Source organism: Mya arenaria, chromosome 13 (assembly GCF_026914265.1).
Source record: "Mya arenaria isolate MELC-2E11 chromosome 13, ASM2691426v1".
NCBI classification, from domain to species: Eukaryota; Metazoa; Mollusca; class Bivalvia; order Myida; family Myidae; genus Mya; species Mya arenaria.
In genome coordinates this window covers 4,000,077-4,019,512 of record NC_069134.1, presented here as the reverse complement: position 1 = coordinate 4,019,512, position 19,436 = coordinate 4,000,077, and the positions used below count along the sequence as shown (strand labels likewise).

Sequence of the window (19,436 nt, the reverse complement as noted above, 5' to 3'; positions counted from 1 at the left end):
TAGTCAAAAATGACATGGGAGGTTTTGTCTGGCTCCCCCAAAAGGGGATTAGGCCATGGATTTTAGGTTGATCAGCGACGGGCCTCTGCCAAGTTTACGTATACCAATCAAAATTGTTTTGTTAGCATGAATAGTATCTAATGTATGCATTGTTTTAAGTTAGAAGATTTATCGATGAGAAACATATTGCAAAAAAAAACCCAGACAAAACAATAAAAGTTACTGCATTTATATAAAGATATATGATTTATATACAAATAATTTTATCAGCAGAAAAAAATGCTGGATTTTTTTTTAAATATCGAACGTAAAATGTTTTAATTCACATCCAGTTCTCTAAATCATTCCTATCGATCATAAAGTAAACTACTAGTACTTCAAATCCAAGTGTAAGACGCGCCCATACAAACATTCAGCCTACAATGACCAGTGGAACCTTATGATTGAGCGTCCTCTCGCGCGCCCTCCACAGGTAACCGTGTTCCCCGACTTCTAGGCGCCAGATATACATATTTGATTGACTTCCATTGAAGTTTAGCTGGTTTGAGGCGAACAGATTCAACTTGTTTGCCACAAACCATAGATCCGTACCATTGAAAGCGAAGGTGTCGACCCATTTCACTGATTCTTGGTCTGAAATCACTTCATTTTGCGTCTTCAGAGAAATCGATTGACCTTCTAACTCGCTATGAGCCTTGAAAACTGCATTTCTTTCAAACACAGCATAAAATAGCGATGTTTGCCCACACACCATTCCGTCGGAGCCCCCAGCTTTCTGGCCGACGTGAATGATATCAGCTGAGAAGTTGGCACCCGGACGTCTCAAAGTATGAGTAGGTATGGCGTACAGCTCAATGGACGTCAACGTGCAGTAGTATACATAGGCAAAGTCGGCAGACATTGCTATACCGTCAACTGGGGCCGATAGAAGACCGTCCTGCACACCGGGAATAAGCCGTTGAGCGTTCATCGTAATATCCTGGTAATAATATGATGCATTTCTTTCAAAGTCGTATACGTATATCTTAGCGTCTGATGTATCAGAAATATATGCAAATCTTGCTTCACCGTCAACGTAATCAAGGACGATATCGTTCATGAAATTGCTAGTATGAGAAACAACATTGTCAGGAAATTCATACACTCGTTCGATCTTTTTAGTGGTTATGTCTAGTATAACAAGTTTAGGCGGACAAAGGTTACGCGGGGACAGGCCGGCTGCCCTAGTGTCGACGCGGCCGGTGTCTATGATCCACATCCGGCCGGTGTTCGGGTCCACTTCCATACTCTGAACGTACTGGAGGCTCCCACAGTCGCCCAGTGTGTTCATGGCCCAGCTGGGAAACGGCCGCAGTACGCCATCCTCGCCCAACACGTTCAACGTCGACGGGACTCCCGGACGCCATCTTGGCACGGTGACGTAAATTGTGTCCATGTGTACCTTGATCCCCGTTATGATGTTATTCTCCACTATATACTCCCCGTTCCTTATAGCACGAGCCTTTTCAGAGGTATTGGGCCAGTCATACTGCACGTTTGGTAGTTCATAAATCGCCCAGGCATATGAAATGTTGTCCCGACTTTGACTCGAAACGGTAGTTAACTGAAAACTAATGCATGCTAACAGCAAACATGCCCGGCATGTGTTAACAAATACTTGCATGGTGAGTTACACGTTATTTTTTTACACGGAGCACACGAAAACATCGATGCTGTGAAACATTCAAGTCTAAAGTGTTACGTTTACGGACAGTAAAATTAGAACACTATGCAGGACATCAGAAAGGGTCCTGGCTGGCCAATGGACACATATCCAAGTTGTCAAGTCGTGTCTGCATACCAAGGTACAGAGCAAACATTAACCCAGGTCACAACTATTTACAGCCAAACCAGGGGAACCTTCTGCAAATATTTGGTGTTCCGTTGCAATTCTCATTAAACACATCTCATGTCGGTAATTATCAAACAAAGTGTATATATAGCACAATATTATTCTCAACTGTTAAAAACGTAAACAAAGTAGTACCTTCCCTCAGTTTATTTTCATAATTAAACCACAGCATAATTTGCAATATTTGTGAAAGACGACCTACATAATAATTAAGACATATATAACTGCATTAACAAAACTAAATATTTGTTTTAACACATTATATCTGCACAGTATTATCCACTTTATACCAATATGCATATATAATACCTCTGTAACTTAATAAGATAATCGGTATGCATAAGTAGGATTAAGCTAAAGAGTTAGGCACCGTCCATGGGCACCCTTTTGTCTTCATAGATAATATAAAGACTGTCAAATACTTCTTGTGTTTATTCATTAGTGACCCAATGGTAGAAGTCTATGGAACAATGTAACATGAAAAGTAGATGTTGAAGAGTGGTGGGTAGAGTGTTAGTGTTTAGAAAACGTATGTATACTGCATCACTAAAAGTTGGGGAAATCCCGCGGGCCATTCCAGGGTTACTGCCTTGACCAGAATGCCACTATCAATGAAAACCATAAACTTAAATGTATGTGTAGAATATAGCACTGTAGCAACGAGAGGTGAATAAGAGATGAGAAAGGCTGTGAACCATTTAACGCAAGAATCCAGCAGACTTGGTCCTAGGTCTGAGACAGTTCTCCACGGTTCAGGAAACAATGAGAGAAGGTACAGTTATAGTGAAAAAAGATACAAAGAGTAAACTACAAACTATAAGAACTAGGAAAACTACATGGCACTTTATAACCATTAAAACACGGATACAGGCACTACTAACAAAATGATAACAAAACCTGCACTAAAAATGTATGAAGATAAATATCAACTCTTATACCCAAGTCTGAATACAGAAAGTACAATCATCCAGGATTGGAATGATGCAAACAACAGATACATTACTATAAATGGAATTAGGAGCAGACACAAAAACTGATTATATCAACTAACATGCTTATCAGCGAGCTTTCAAAATGTAAGCAATGTGTCAGAGTATTAGTAAAAACCTTCTTCCAAAATTTAATACTTTTAACAAGAAACTTGTTTTTAGATTTACTTGAGGCTGGAATAAGAAGCTGATTGAACAAATGGACACCAAGTATTCCCTGGGTTTCCTGCATTCCTGCATCAACAACAAATCACCTTTAGATCTACTTTGTGCATGGTTTACAAGATATCATTGAGATTAATATCTAACATTCATACTTATAGCACACTCATTTAATCGAAATTCACAAGCATATGGAATATAATAATACAGTGTGAACATTGCATGTGCATTAATATACAACTACAGCTTTGTTGGCCACAACCCAATGTCAATGTCAAGCCCACTGATGTACAGACATGGTGAAATATTTCTGTAAAAGTATATTTTATTAAATATCTTCTGCTTTTAACCTTTGGTACACAAGAAAATCTGACCAATGACCCAAGACTTTTACTTGAATCAGTGACCAATTGACATGGGACTTGTTACGGCCACGCCAGCTTCACATGGTGAAGTTATTCTTATATTACCACAAGCATGGCCAGGTTACAGCCCTGACAAGCCATTATTTAATGGTGAAACAGACAAACAGAAGGACACACTAACATACACTCAGGTTGTCGGGTTTGCACAGTTGTAAAATCACTCTCATCTCACCAAGGCAACCATGGTTTGATTTGGGCGCATGTGAGTTTGGTTGATGGTCACCAAGCCGGACAAGTGGGTTTCCACCGGGTTCACAGGTTTTCCCCACAACACAAGATCACACTCTTGAGCAACATCGCGCCAATGCAAGTGACTTAGCATATGTTAATATAACTGTCTTAGTAATCATTAAAATAAATAAAGTTAAAGTAACATACACTCAAGCAACCTTACATAGTGGAGACTGAGTAGAGTTTAGCGCAAACAGGCTTGACAATTGTTAAAACATGAAATGGCCAACTAAATGCTCAAGTCTCACTGTTGAAGTATGCAAACAAATTGTTAAAGATATCTGTAATCATGAACATGTATATTTGAAATACAGTCATGGCCATAGCCAACACTGATTCTATCTACAAGAATAGTTATAAAAAGGAACATGAACTGATGTGAGTAACAAGCAACAGTGTGGTTAATTATGCACAGGCAGGAATTGCAAATACAGAAAAACTAGCATGATAAAACATTAGTTGAAGGATAATGAAAACATCACAAAAGTCTTCCAACTGAACAAAATAGCAACAAATCTCTGAGACCCACATTACCCAAGATTTGGGTTCAAGACTCAGAAATGTGAAATTTTGAATGTAACACAAACTATTGTATGTCATTCAAAAAAGATATAAAATATGTATTGAAAATAGTAAGAATTTGCATTATTGAACCTTAAGTCTGAAAATTACACTCAGAACATAAATGAAATTGGGAACAGGCCTAATTTCAATGCAAGTATTATTCATGTGAACCAGATTTGCATGAGAATATAGAGGCCTATTTTCAATGGAAGGATTTAGCACACCATACATGTGAAAGAGCTTTCATAGAAACGGAACAAGATTTACATGAGAATACAGAAGTCTATGAAAAGAATATTTTAGTAACTGTAATGTCTATTTTGTGACATAACACCTTTACATCCAAAGTGACAGTCAGAAATTCTTTATACAGTTTTATGAAAATGGCATCCATATCCACAAAACAATCAAAAAGCACCTTCAATATTTCAAACAAAACATCTTCAATGATAGTAAGATAGTCAAAACTCAACATGTAACATGCTACAATTACACAATGTAGTTAGTACACAATGTCAGTAGAACTCTCAGTAAAATTCCCATAGAGAAAACCCAAAATAATACTTCTTTTATAACTTTGACAAATCTCACCCAGAAAAAAACATCAGAAATAAAAAAACATCAGAAATAGACATGATCAAGATAAGAATATGTCTGCATGAGCAGACGGAAACAAAATATGGAAACAATCGAAACAATAAGAGGGAGACAGATCCCATTAGCGGCATGATTGTTTTTCTGTTATGCATACAAGGTTGCCAGAGGCCTGAATAAGATTGGTGCTTGTGTGAGTGAGAATTACTCCAGTTTGAAATGTGTTATGTAAGATGTAGTAGGAGTAAAGCTTGAAATGAAAGGTAGCTGAAAAGAGTGCAGTATATAAAATTTGAGAGAGCTGCTGGAAACTGAAAAATATTAGTTTTTGTACCTTTTTATCTTATTCACGTTTGAAATTAACAGTTTGTTTCTCTAGACTAGAGGGCATTATTTTTCTTAATAAGCAATTAGTAAAAATGTTGTTTATTTCCAACAATGGCACTGAGGATAACATTTACATTTTGAAGGCTGCATTTCACTCAACACCGTTAACAAAACATCATATATATATATATATATCATGAAAAACAGTTGTACAATTGCTTGTGTCAAAAAACAATGAATAAACAAATAAATTGATTCAATCATATCTCGCTAGTTTTCACTTTTTGCCCCAGGAACTGGATTCTGGAATGGGAACATTATTATTGAAACATATTTATTTAGTAATAAACAAAAATGGCTCCTCGAAAATATAATGAGCACAGTTCCAAAATATACACTTCAGTAAACACATACAGTATCATACCACAAAAAAGAACACATCAATAATACCGGAACATCACAATAGCATCCCACATGATCACCACAGTAAGTTCTCCACAATAGTATCCCGCATGAACATCATATTAAGTACACCATAACAGCACCTATCATGAACAGCCCAGTAATTACCACACCACATCTGTGGTGTTAATACATCACAACTAACCCTATGTTATCAATGTGAATAGACCGTACTAATGATCTCTGTGGTTTTAATCAACTTCAACAAACTTCATAGATTTAATACAGCAAAGTAGCCCCAGTTATTCACTATCTCATTGCTCAGTGAGCCAGCTTGTACTCGTAGATCTTCACATCCCTCCCAGCCCCTGCAACTACCAGGGTGCCATTGCCGTTGGTAGCGACCGCGCATGGCTGCTCTACAAGGGTTGGCCACTCCTTAATGAAGTCTCCACGTGCAGACAGCAGGATGATCTTGTCACGTGCAGCGTCTGTCACCAGGATCTGGTCATGTTCGGTGATGCAGATGGCACTAGGGTGCATTCCATCGCGCCAGAACTCACCTGGAAAATCATTTAAGCGACAGGTAACAATATACACATAGTTATGGAGTCAATAAGAGGTGAAGTTTGTGAAATCATTCTTTTATTGATAATTAGATACTTTGGACTATGTTTTTTTCATGCATAAAAACTTTAAATCATGGGTGTGCATAAAGAAAAGTAACAAAAAGAACTGTCTTACAGATCTTGCATTATTTCTGCTTTTTTGTGTGTGAGATATTTTAAACATGAGCCCTGCAAGCTGATTTCATTGCTCTACTTTATAGTTTGTTTCATTTCAGTTAGTCAAGGGGCATAACTGGACAATTATTGAAACTGGAGTGATGGGCCTTGCTAAACCCATGTATGATAAGCAATGGCTGAAATACAACATACTGCTATGAAGAGTTTGTTTGGCACATTATTATTCAAGACCTTTAATATGTGTGTATGAAATCTATACTGAAACAACTTCCCATGCTGCTCTACAATTCTTTATAGTTTTATTGAAATCTGATTAAAATGACAGATACAGCTGAGACAAGAGTTATTATTATTATTATTATGAAACCCTTTTAGTGTCACCTTGACCTTTGAGTTAATAAATGACAAACCTTCCATGCTGCTCTAAAATTCTGTGAGGTTTGATTAAACTCTTTTAAATAGTTACAAAGAAAGAGCTAAAACAAACAGACTTTCGCATGTTTAATATTTGTTTAGAAAAAAAACCCGCAACACATGCACAGGAAATAGGAATCCAGGGTACACCACATATCTCACCCAGGAAGATGCCAGTGAGGTCGTTGACCACTATTCTCTTATTGCCAGCGTCCAGGATGACCAGTTGGTTCTTGCTGCGGGCTGCAATGGCGCCCACATTCTGAATGATCTGCCCATCCCGGTCCCTTGGTTCCATGAACAACACCAGCTTGCCAGGGGCTGATGATGAAGAACATGTGAGAATGTGTGTAAACAAAAAATAGGTTTAGCTTTCTACTTTAAACTCTCTTTCATCATCTCTTGATTTGCCAGTGTCAATTAATAAGAGTAACGTCGGATAGAAGATGTAATTTAAAGTAATTTTACATAGTGGACAAGGCTTTTAACCAGCTCATGTAATCATTAAGAATAACAATATTTGCAAGTAATGTTTCCATTTGACTCAAATTGTGCTCTGATTAATCCCATGAGAAATCATCATAACAACTATGTACAGAGAAAATGAGTTGGACTAAATATTTAAAGAATGAAAAAAAATACCATTGCATGTCTGTTGTTTTTTGCAACTTGAAACAAGGGGCATAACTTGACAATAAGTAAAGACAGAGTTATGTGGGTATTGTCTCCTGCAACATATGTTACAGTGTTACAAGTTGTTTTTTTTTATATCTTGAGTGGTTCAAAGATTATGACCAGGTTTAATGCTTTTGCATACCGCCAAGACCAACAACGAGAATGACATCAAAGCAAAAAATAAATAACCCTCTAATCGTGAAACTGCACGGAACTAGTAAACAATAAAGAAATTGTAACAATAAAAGATAAATCACAAACAACCATACAAACTATTAAATCCTGTATGTGTAACATCTCATCCTTCAAAGTTTTACTTACCATCTAAAAGTGGATTGGACCCTAAATCTAAACCTAGTATAACAAACAAATGGTTATAAGTTAATACACTAGGACTACAAAAATATCACTCGATAAAACTTTAAGGGCTTTTTGTACAAAAATTCTTTTTTGATACCAGTATCCCACAATCCTGGGTCAACTAAGTGCTGGTTGGTAACTACACATACTTAAAGTGTCTGCCTCCAGCAGACAACACCCTAGTCTTGTTCCTAACCAGGACATTTAAAAAAAACTTTGAAAATGGATTATGACATTACAAGAAACAGAATCATGTTCCATACATTTGCCTGTATTAACTATCCACAATTGTCATCATCATGACTCAAGAACTCTACCTTCCACTGTGTATGCCTCTATAGAAGAGTGATGAACATTGGCCACCAGGTAAGTTTGGTCCCTGCATGTGGTAAGGGGGTGGGGAGCTGGTGTGAAGTTGGTGTTGGTCCGCACCTGGCAGCTCTTTGTGTCATAGAACTGCATAAGTACACAGTATAAAACAATAAGAGAGTATTGACAGTTTAACAAGGATGATTAATGATGCTTATAATATTATTATACAAGACAATAATTGATTATGCCAATTAAAATTCCAATTACTTCAGGCCATTTTCAATAGTTATGATAAATAATTATGTACAGCATTCATTATCAAGCCCTTAAAAATCACTACAAATTAAAAGAATACTTGTTTTTCATTTTGAGTACATTATCACCTTGATTGAGGAAAACTGGCTGTTCCAGATGAGGTAGTTCTTGCAGAAGGTGACATAGTTGGGCCCTTGGTCGGGAATGCAGTCGATGAACTTGCCCCAACAGCTGAATGCCTTGAGGAGCTGGTTCCTTGCATCACACACCACAAAGTTCTCAAGGGATGTAAATACAAGTCCAACAATGTCAGGGACTTTTTTGTCGCTCTCTAGTCTGACATTCACAGATGACCTTTGCTTCAGTATCAGAGGTGTTTTGTGAGTGTCAGGCAGAATGTTCATCTGCATGGAGTCTGCATAGTTAGTTCTCTCTAAATTATGAAGTGCTGCCTGGCCCCAGGAGTGTTTTACTGAAGAACTAGTCTTTCCATTGGTAAAACATGTCTCTGGCTGTCTGGTGGTCATCCCTGGCCTGGATGCTGCTCCCTGGGGCCCGGGATAATCCCCCAATAGAGAGGGCGTCAGGTGCCTCTGCAGCAAAGCTCCCCGACCACCTCCACGAGCTGGAAACCGAACTTCCTGAGAGGGTGCCTGATTGATCCTGGAAGTCGATGGCAGGTGATCTGGCTGTTTCCTAACAGGCTCACTTGAAGACTTCTCAGCAAGTTTATCAGGATTTGAAACATAGAAGATTGACTTTGCTTTCATTGTATTTAGAAAATCCGATCTAAAATAAGCTCTTGGGAGATTGCTTGATGTTGTGACTGGCTTGTATGTTTTTTTGCAGTTACTATTAACTTTATTAATTCTTTGTTCAATGATACCATGCATTTGCATAATTTCATCTACCTGCCCTTCTGATAGAATGAAATCAATATTATCTCGAAGACAAGACACATCACGCCGTTGTGCTTGAATATAACTATGTCGCCTTTTTGTTCTATTTTTAATGTTACTGAAATGCACCGCAAGAATTTTCATATGCTTCTCATGCTCTTTTTCAATATGTTCAATACATTTTTCCTTTCCTTTGGTCAGAATCTCAATTTCTTTCTTTTCCTTTTCTCCTAACATTTCAAGAACTTCATTGTAATTATCATTATCCTCAAGTGTTGATACCATTTGCTCCAATTCCTTGAGGTGAGCATCCATGCCATGCTGTATTTCTTTATTCTTAGCCTCTATGGACATGTATTTGTGTTCACTATGATCAGACTGCACACAGTCCTTGCATACAGCTGTTTTACATTTAAGACAGAAGTTTGAGCACATTTCATCATGACTCGGGCAGAGCTTGTACAGACTTCGCTGAGGTACTGGGGAGTCACTGTTGATGGGGACAATCTTGTGTTTCGCCGTCTGCCGGGAAAACGTGTGTTTCTCACAGCAACTTTCACACAGTAGGTCACCACAGTCCATGCACCTTCCTGTCGGTGCTGCCTCTATGTCGTGAAGGGAACACACAATACATTTGTTTGCAGCACTGCTAGCATCAGAAGACAGAAGGTTATTTAACACTAAATTCTTTGGAAGGTGTTTCAACTGTCTATTTAAAATGGCCATTTCACAGACGGGACAATGCGGATATCGCTTTTTATTCTTTTTTAAACTTTGTATGCACTCCAAGCAAAATGTATGCAAACACTCAAGCAGTCTTGGATCTGTGTACAGGTTTCCACAGATCATACAGTGGAGTTTGCTCCTTTGCTCCACCAAATTGTCACCATCATCTTCATGAGTGTGGTCCATATTGCCAGAGGCAGCTTCACTGTAAGATTCGTCACTGTCGGATACATACATGTCTATGTCTGCTGCATTTATATTGATGCTCAATTCTGCTGGCTCTTCCATCTCTATAACGGGCTCTTTACCCATGCTTACCTCTCTGGTATTACAGTCATCATCACCTTCGGCAACTCCATCACCATTCTCGTCCACATTAGTTCCTTCTGCAACATTGTCCATCATGTCAACTTCTAGGTCTTCCTCCTCTGTACTACCTTTCTTTTCCACAGAAGATTCTGCTAGCAGATCCATGATCTAATCTGAAATCATTAAAACATTTGATATAGGTCTTCCTGAAAGGTATAAAACAAATGGTACCCTTAGGGCAACATCACCAAAATTACTAGGTCGAGTTCACTGTTGATAGGGATTTTATTTTATTTCATTTTTATTTCTTTATTTTTTTATTTATTTTTCCAAATATACTTCAAAGGAAGACAACTTTCTTTCAAATAGCACTATTTCTTGCAAATTAGGTGCAGTTGATATGGAACTTTATTCTGCCAAAAATGAATGACAGTTTATGTTTAAAAAAACAACATGTTTATTGTGTGTTATTTTGTTTCTTGTTGTTTTTATTAAAATTAATACTAGGGTAGGCAGCATATTTGAGGAAGGGTAGGGTTACCCAAAACAAACTAATTTATTTTAGGCCTTATCAACAAAAGGTATTTGAAATGGTTTCTATTTGTTGAAGTTTCCAAAAGTATCCAAAAATTACTCAGGATACAGAGTACATTCCATTTTAACTGTTCATAGTTAAAAGATTTTTTTTAATTCATGCTAAGCGCATGCAAATGCTAAGCGAAATTTGTGAATTGGAAGTAATAGTAATGTTAATCTATGGCAAGTATGACTTGGTATGTTAATTTATTTTTTGACATCTGTTTGTATGGTATTATATGTTTTACACTTTGGTCTAGTTCAGTATAGGTCAGGTCTAGTAGGTTTTCAAAGGTATTAGACCACTCGTCCAGCTCTCAAAAAAAAAATAACGTCGAACCCTGCAATGGCAGAGTTGTTTCAATTTTGGCTATTTAGACCTTTCAAAATTACCTGACATTGTTAAACTGCAGTAATTCATAGTTATTTTATGCTAGATAGTTGGTACGAGTGACCCCTTTCAGAAATCTGAGAAAAAAAAATACAGTCAAATTGTGATCATTTGAATAGGCTGTCATTCAGGAACTGACAATCAGTCGAGATCAAGGCTTAGTCCTGACCATTATCCCTTCTATTTTCATATGAAATATACTGATGATGGATCGAAACATAAATAAGTCTAGGGCTTGAGCACCATTGCTGGTCCCAAATACACAAATCAGGTGCAAAACTTTGATTGTCTCAAGGTCATAATTTCACACATTTTTTCCATTTAGCAGGTTTATATCTTTATTAGAGTCTCGTCCATATACATACTAAAAGTTACATGCAACACATAAAACAAATAATTATATGGCCATTCTATATAGAATTACAGGAGACTATTTGACAAATACACAGAACATATTAATACAAAATAAAATACAGACTTGTTATAAAATATGTGACTGATACTGACTGGTTAAAAAAAAAAAAAAAAAAAAAAAAAAAAAAACCAACAACATGTTCCAAAATAAACAAATAACTGCCAGTTATCAAAATTTCCCCAAGATGCAAAAATTGCAATGACAGATGGAAGGCAATTTGATAAGGTATGAAAAACTGACTATCACCTTTATGCATTTCCATTAATACTTGGGCATTTGAGAAGCTAATTGTGAGAAGTCAATGGTGATAAATTAATGGCTAGAAATGTAAATGAGTAATACACATATGAGTAAACCCCTACCATATTATGATTCAATAATTCAGGGAGGCAGACAACATGTGCAATTCTTGATTTTGCCAAAAATTAAATCTGATAAATGCATTAATATGCAATGTCATTTTCTATTGTTGCCTGTTTAGAAAATGTTGGGGTTTTCTTACATATCGATGGCATCATTTAAAAAAGCCGAACCTACATTTTTTGCTATTTCGGGGTTTTCATCTTTTTATTAACATATTTTAGTTTGCCGCCTTTTCTGAAAACACCGGACTTAACAGCCAATAGAAATTGAGTTTACTGGTCAGTAGAAGTTGCAGAAAAACCCGAACCTACATGTCATTGTATATGACATTTTATATTGTTTTTTGTATCTCCTGAAAAAGTACAAAAATGTAAGTTCGGCATTTTTAAATGGTGCCATCGATATAAACTTTGCTATTTATTCACTGTTTATTGTTGTTTTTTTCTTTTACATTTTCACATTAAGTATATGAACATATGAGCGATTTCCACAACACAAAATATAATATGTGCCGAATTAAAGAAGGATATGAGGAATTCAAACTTTGAAATAAATTGTATTAAAGACATTTTAAAACAGACAAAAATTGAAACTCGGGTCTTTTGGAACATCGGATCACTCTGATGTTTAAGCTCAGGCCATGACGTCCTTGAGAGATCGCAGCTTTCCTGTTCACACTTTTAGGTTAAATATCACTTATTTTTTACAGGTCATATGATACCAAAGCAGAGTTTATTCACTTTTTATGACTGTGTTTCTATAAGGCATTACCTTACTTCCTGACTTTCTTAAAATTATATATTTTATAGTTATTTGATCGTAGATTATTATAATAACTAACATCTTATGTAAATCTGAAATGCATATGTTTAGTTCATATGTCACTGAATTATTCAGGTCATATAACACTAATGAAAATATCAAGAGTTTATACACTTCACACCATAGTCTAAAATAATAGACGTGTTATACGGGATTCTTCCAATCCCTAACGTCTAAACGGGAATGTGCAAAAAACGGGGGTGTTTTAAAAATATTGGAATTGTTTTAAGTGAAGTATTTTATGGTTGAAATTGATCATAAAGAGTTATATTCATATTTTTTCGGCTAAAACACGGTATTTGTCCATTTTATATTTTTTGGTTGTTATACATAGATTGAAGGAAAGTGTGTGATTTCAAACTTAATTCTTTGCAGCCAAAGCATGTAACCTAGTCCACTCCTGCTGGCCTCCAAATTTCAAGTGAAAATATCAATTTGTATTCGAGTAACAGCAAAAAACATATCCCAAAAATGGCCATTTTCAAGCGTTATGCTGTCTCATTTGATTTTTTTATATATTCAAACTGTTATATATCTATTTTGCATGATGATTTGGAAAAAATGCATTACCTCAGCTTATAGAAAATTTCAAGTGCTAAATTTTGGTGGGTAAATCAAGAAAATAGACAAATTATTACAGAAAATATGACTTATTAACATAAAGTGGTGCTTTTGCCAATTTTTCAAAATCACAATAAGTATCCCTTGTTATATGCATGAAAAACATTGAAAATTCACCCATTTACAAGTGATAACTGTTTTGTAAGACTGATTATTAATCAAACTTCCAATTTTTTGTTGCTTTGGGCATTCATGATTCACATTCTTAAAAAGAAGGAGGTTCACCTGTAAGATTTTCAGGGTTAAAAAATCTGTAGAGTCCGTAACCATGGGTTTGTATCTACATATGTATTAATGACAGAAATGTGGCATTCCACAAATAAAAACCTCTGTATGAGTATGTTTAATGGCTGAAATATTTTTGGAATATTTTGATTTTAAGTTGCATTTTTTTACATATTTAATGTTACGGACACTACAAAATCTGCCTTCAAATTTTGATTTGAAATTTCCATTGTTTTCAATAGCATATTTCCTTATATTTTTTCATGGTAAAAGCAATTTTTTTATTGTGCAATATTGCATCATCTTTTAACTATTGGAAAATACCAATAAAACGGCTGATGCAACAATATTTGTGATGAATTATTGCATCATCCAAAACAACCGCCTTTCTAAGAAATACAACAGTCCAGCTGTAATGATGGAATCAGCTAAGAAAATGGCTTATTTTGGGTAATAGTCGGTCAGATTCCAGCAAGAAGTCCTTTCAAATGGAAAACACTAAAGGTGTTGGTTCCAGTGATGCTCTAGGTATGTATTATCCTTATCTAAACATTCAATGCTATGTTACGTAGGGTCCGTTACCAAAACCATATGTCTGTACATGATGCCCTGAATTAATGCAATTGTCCACATGAAATGCACATGTTGTGATGCTTATTTGTTGAAATTGCCATGCCCAACATATAACAAACTTAAATGGTCTTTACAGGTTGTTTAATGGAAATCCTATGACAGTATGACACACAATTTCATTTTGTGTAGCCTATTACGGAGCCGAGATGAAATATTTTTACATAAAGATTGGCGTGTATGCCAATGAATACAATCAGTGTTATAATATACAGATCACAGACACAGTGGATACTTGTTAAATGTACAGAATTGAAGCTTAAGTAATATTTGATTTGTACTTGTACTCAGGTTACAGACTCTACAAAATACGGCCACTTGTTTCTAAGTCTACTGTAAGTATGTTCAAAAACATTTTTATGAACAGAAACAATACAATTGAACCATATAGGGACATTTATACCTTTTGAGGTTTTTCTTTTCACAAAACCTGTCTTTATATGAAGATTTATATACCATATATATTAATATTCTAAGGTATACATTGAACCCAACCGTTTAAGGTTAATTAATATTCAGAATGTCTTTTTACAGAAGAGAGCCGAAAATCATCACTGCGATCCCGGAAACTTGAAAAAAATGCTGAAATGAATGCTGAAAAGAATGAAGACATAGAAAAGAAGCAAAAGGAGAAAAACAGGCTGAAAGTCAAGGCATGGAGAATGCGTCAGAAAACAGAAAACTCCACAAAATATTCTGAAATCAAAAAGAAAGACACAGAAAGAAAGAAGGAAGCTCGAATGAAAGTGAAACTCATGGCCAATTCAGATCCTGAATTAAAAGCCTCCTTAAGAAAGAAAAAAGCTGAAGAAATGAAAAGATCCAGACAGAGAAAAAAGATGAAAACAACATGTTCTTCTGAAGATCCTGGTGTTAAAAAGAGTAAGAAACCGGCTCTGGAAGAAAAAAAGAAAAAAGCTGTGAAGCGAACACAAGCCTGGAGAATGCGAATTAAACTTAAGTCTCCTACAATTCCAATTGTTAACACAGTTGATGAAAATGACAGTCATGGAGAAAGCAGACAGAACAAAAGTAACTTATCCCGTGCAACAGTATACAGACGAGCGCAAATGGTGAAAGGCATTCTGCCTAGGACACCAAAGAAGAAAGCCGCCATTTTAAAGAAGCTTATTGAGTCACCTTCAACATCCAAAGTACTTTCTGACCAAGGAGTAACAATGACACCAGCTTGTAAGAAGAACCTTGAAGTAGCAGATGCTATAGTGAATTCCTTAAAAGAAAGTATTTCCGAAGTAAACATTGGTGTTCGAAAAGACAGAGAAAAGAAACATGCATATGATGTAATACGTGAATCAGTACTAAGGAAATACAAAAAGATCACAGTTAGTAAATATTTCAATGTGTCTTACAAGACAAGGAAGATGAGAAATGAATGGTGGAAAAAGAAACAGAGAAAAACAAGATGTGATGTGATAAGTGATCATGTGAAACAATCAGTGAAAGAGTTCTACCTGAGTGCTGAAATTAGCAGAGAGGTGCCATCCAAACGTGATGTTGTTAGAATCAAAACTCAGACTGGTATGAAAGAAACACTACAGAAACATGTGATGACAATGACACTAGAAGAAGCACACAAGTTATACAAAACAAGAAACCCCAATCATAAAATAGGACTTACATCATTCAGCAAACTAAAACCAGTTAATGTAAAGAAAGTGTCCGAGACAAGCAGACGGTCATGCCTGTGCCAGACTTGTTGTAATGTAGCCCTGAAAGTAGAAGCACTTACAACATTGAAACGAGTTGTAAAAGAGACTGACATGACAGAAGACATTAAGATTGATAAGAAGAGTCTGAGTGATGCAACATTCTGCAGCTATGAACAAGAGCCATCTTTAAAATGTGTGTCAAGAAATTGTGAAAAATGTGGAGTACAAGGCCTTCAAAAGTATTTGGCGACTATGGAAGAAAAGAACAGAGATGGGATGGTGTCATGGTATCAATGGGAAAGCATTGAAATAAAGAAATATGACAAAGTAAAGCGCTGCGTTTCTTGTGTGCCCAAAGAAGCTGATTTCAAAGTGTTTTTGACAGCTTTAGAGAAAGACATGATGGTGTACCCAGAGCATGCATTTAGAGCATCCTGGCAACAGAAACAAATGGGTGTATGTGTAGAGAAATTAACAAAGGGATCTGTAGCCATGGTAATGGATTTCAGTGAGAACTATGCATGTGTCTTCCAAAGTGAAGTGCAGTCAGGGTTCTTTGATAGAAACCAGGTAACTGTACATCCAATGATGTGCTACTATAAAGAAAGTCTTGATGACAAAGATGTTACAGTAAAACATGCCATCATTGGAATAAGTGAAGAAACCAAACATGATGCGGATTTAGCAATTGTCTTCGAGAATCAAGCCATTAAATTACTAGAAAGCAGAGGGGTGAAGATTGGTGAACTCCACGAGTGGATTGATGGGTGTGCAGCCCAGTACAAGGGGAAAAAGGCGTTTGCTGATATCAGTCTCAGAAAGCAGCCCAAAATGACTCGAAACTACTTTGAAACGTCTCATGGAAAGAATGTCTGTGATGGGTTGGGTGCAACTGTAAAGAATGCTTGTTATCGTGCTGTAATAAGTAACAGGAAAGTTCTTGGTAATGCTGAAGACGTTTACCAATTTTGTCAAGAAACTCTGAATATGGAAGTAGTGGACACTGTAAAAAGCACTCTGTCGAGAAGAGAATTTGTATTTGTTGAAAATGTGAATAGAAACCGACCAGAAACAAATGTACAAACATTAACTGGAACACGGAAGCTGCACTCTGTTAAGTCTGTTGGTAAAGACTATGAGCTGAACTCAAGGAAACTTAGTTGTTACTGTAATGCTTGTGTGAATGGTGTAACATCAAAATGTGAGAATGTAGACATAGTTAATAAGTGGGAGAAAAGAAACCTTGATGTTATTATCAAAGTCCAAGAAAAACTAAATGTAAAGAAGAAACAACCATCTAACAAGGAGCAGCCTAAAGCAACCTGCAAAGAACAAACAAAAGGACAGAAACAAATAACTTTGAAAAGAAAATCGGAGACCAAGCAACCAAAAGCCAAGAGGAGAAAAATAGAAGAGACAGCAGCAACAACATCCCAACAAGATACAGCCTTTCAACCTGGTGATTTTGTTACCGTTGGGCTCAAACCGAGAAAAGGACCCATAAGTGTTTACGTTGCTGAAATTACAAGTAAATCTGAAACACAATATGGGCTTAAATATATGAAGAAAGCTGGAAACGCATATGTGTGGCCTGAGAAGTCAGACGTTTCTCAGGAGCCAACAGAACATATCATTTCAAAGCTAGAAGCTCCTGAACTTGTCAATGAAAGAGGTCATTTTAAATTCAATACACAGGAACTCAGCAATGTTAAAGTTAATCTGTTGAAAATACACAAACATGTGTATTTCAAATAGAAAATGTTGAGCATGTGTTGGTTCTTACAATGTGTAGAGTCCGTAACCGTAGTGCAGTCTATTTCTATCTCATACAAAAAATATGTTCTATTGATATAAACAGCAGAAACTGACTATACTTGATAGGAAAAGTGTTTATTTTAGAAAAACAATGTGCTTGGGGCACTTGGTTCTACAAACTTTAAAAGTTACAGTTAAAGTTGTGTGATCATTTTTGTCAATTTTTAGAGTTCATCGAAACTGGGATGAAATATGGTTTTTTTTATGCTTATCTCAAGCAGAGATTTTATGCATTTGTTTGTTAACATTCTAATTGTTAGTTTTCTGTGTTAACCTGAATAATACAGACTTGTTTCCATTAAAATCTTTGTTGTTATATGCCTGTTGTAGTGTCTGTAACCTTACACTGACCTGTATGTAAAAGTCGCCAAAAAAATAAATTTATAAAAGCGACTGTAGGAAAACAAATATCATTTCCAATGACTGAAACTTTAAACTAAAAATGGACAAAATTTCATGGCCCTGCATGGAAGTTCATTTTTCCACCTTGGTGAGACACTTAGGTGGACAAATACCGTGTTTTAGCCATTACCAAGTGAAATGTTATTTTGCACTAAACAAGCATTTGATGCATTAAAACAATTTGTTTAGCTTTCCAATAAAACGAAAGTTGACTGACACAGACAACAATTATGCTATGGGGAACAACTCGATACAATCGTAATTGACAAAGCTTCGAGATAGACCTCGTTGTACAATCGTTACAACTCGGCCATGGCCGAAATGTTCCGAGCGATTTAAAACTGTGCCCTGAACTTGGCTGAAGCCTTGCAGGTGCCCTTCATGTATATATCGTTATGATTTGACAGAATGAAATGAAGAAAAGCCGTCAAACTCATAGTTATAAGTTGGTTATTTATTTTTTGTGAACAGAACCCGGAATCCTGATCGGAACAACTACCTACTTTTGATACTAAACAATTTGTACGTGAAGGAATTGCCATATTAAAAATCTAAAAAAAATCCGTCAACGTACAATTATTTGGACTACTTCACACCACTGTGCCCACACAATACAACAGTTCAGATAATTTTGGACTCAATCAAAATACATTCTAGCTATTATTGATAAGTTCGGGTAATAACAGTATATTTTGATGCTTATTTCAAGAGTGATACAGGAGCTCATAATCGCTCATTTATTCTCAAATAACTGTGTCCGAAACTAAAGTATCCGAACAACAAACTCGTAAAAGTAAACTCTTAATAAACTAAGTGACTATTTAGATAAAACATTTCATGCCAGATTATATACCTAATTTAAGAAACATTCGTTTAACAGAAACTGTTAAAACTTGATGACACACGAAAATGTAATGCCAAGCCCAAAGTTTACACAAGTCTGATTTGGCATTGGGTTGCAGCTTTGGAAAAAGCAGTCAACAGTTTTGCTACTGACAGCACAATTTCCACCCAGCGTTACTTCCCCTTTCTGGAAAATGAGCCTTGGGCTTGTTGCAGCGACAGGTATCTCGAGTACCACAAATGTACATATTTTCGTGATAATATCAATAAAGAGTATCGGTTTAATTAAACATTTGATATTTTGCATCATTTAAATGCTTTTATTTAGATCTACTTTTGCGGAAAGCAAACTGTACAAGTGTAAATTATTTCAGCATACATA

General features: G+C 36.1%; 2 protein-coding genes across 2 annotated transcripts; both read right to left on the bottom strand.

The window, feature by feature from the left end:
• Positions 1–412: 412 nt before the first annotated feature.
• Positions 413–1,663, bottom strand: LOC128213800 (protein yellow-like). The gene has a single exon (XM_052919858.1). The coding sequence runs from the start codon at positions 1,661–1,663 to the stop codon at positions 413–415; it is 1,251 nt and encodes a 416-aa protein (XP_052775818.1).
• Positions 1,664–2,032: 369 nt separating this feature from the next.
• LOC128214172 (E3 ubiquitin-protein ligase TRIM56-like) lies at positions 2,033–19,185 on the bottom strand. Its single transcript, XM_052920511.1, has 5 exons — positions 19,065–19,185; positions 8,476–10,454; positions 8,098–8,236; positions 6,908–7,066; positions 2,033–6,148 (listed from the first exon to the last, which is right to left on the bottom strand). Exons 2-5 carry the CDS (start codon positions 10,444–10,446, stop codon positions 5,907–5,909), a joined length of 2,511 nt encoding a protein of 836 aa, XP_052776471.1. The 5' UTR covers positions 10,447–10,454; positions 19,065–19,185; the 3' UTR covers positions 2,033–5,906.
• Positions 19,186–19,436: the final 251 nt, after the last annotated feature.

What these genes read in the sequence shown, in the direction of transcription:
- LOC128213800 (XM_052919858.1), bottom strand. Translation starts at nt 1,663, where the DNA reads ATGCAAGTATTTGTTAACACATGCCGGGCATGTTTGCTGTTAGCATGC.
- LOC128214172 (XM_052920511.1), bottom strand. Translation starts at nt 10,446, where the DNA reads ATGGATCTGCTAGCAGAATCTTCTGTGGAAAAGAAAGGTAGTACAGAG. An exon ending in AGAGGCATACACAGTGGAAG is followed by an intron (nt 7,067 to 8,097) that starts GTAGAGTTCTTG and finishes CTTCATCATCAG; the next exon opens with CCCCTGGCAAGCTGGTGTTG. An exon ending in CCTCACTGGCATCTTCCTGG is followed by an intron (nt 6,149 to 6,907) that starts GTGAGATATGTG and finishes ATGATTTTCCAG; the next exon opens with GTGAGTTCTGGCGCGATGGA.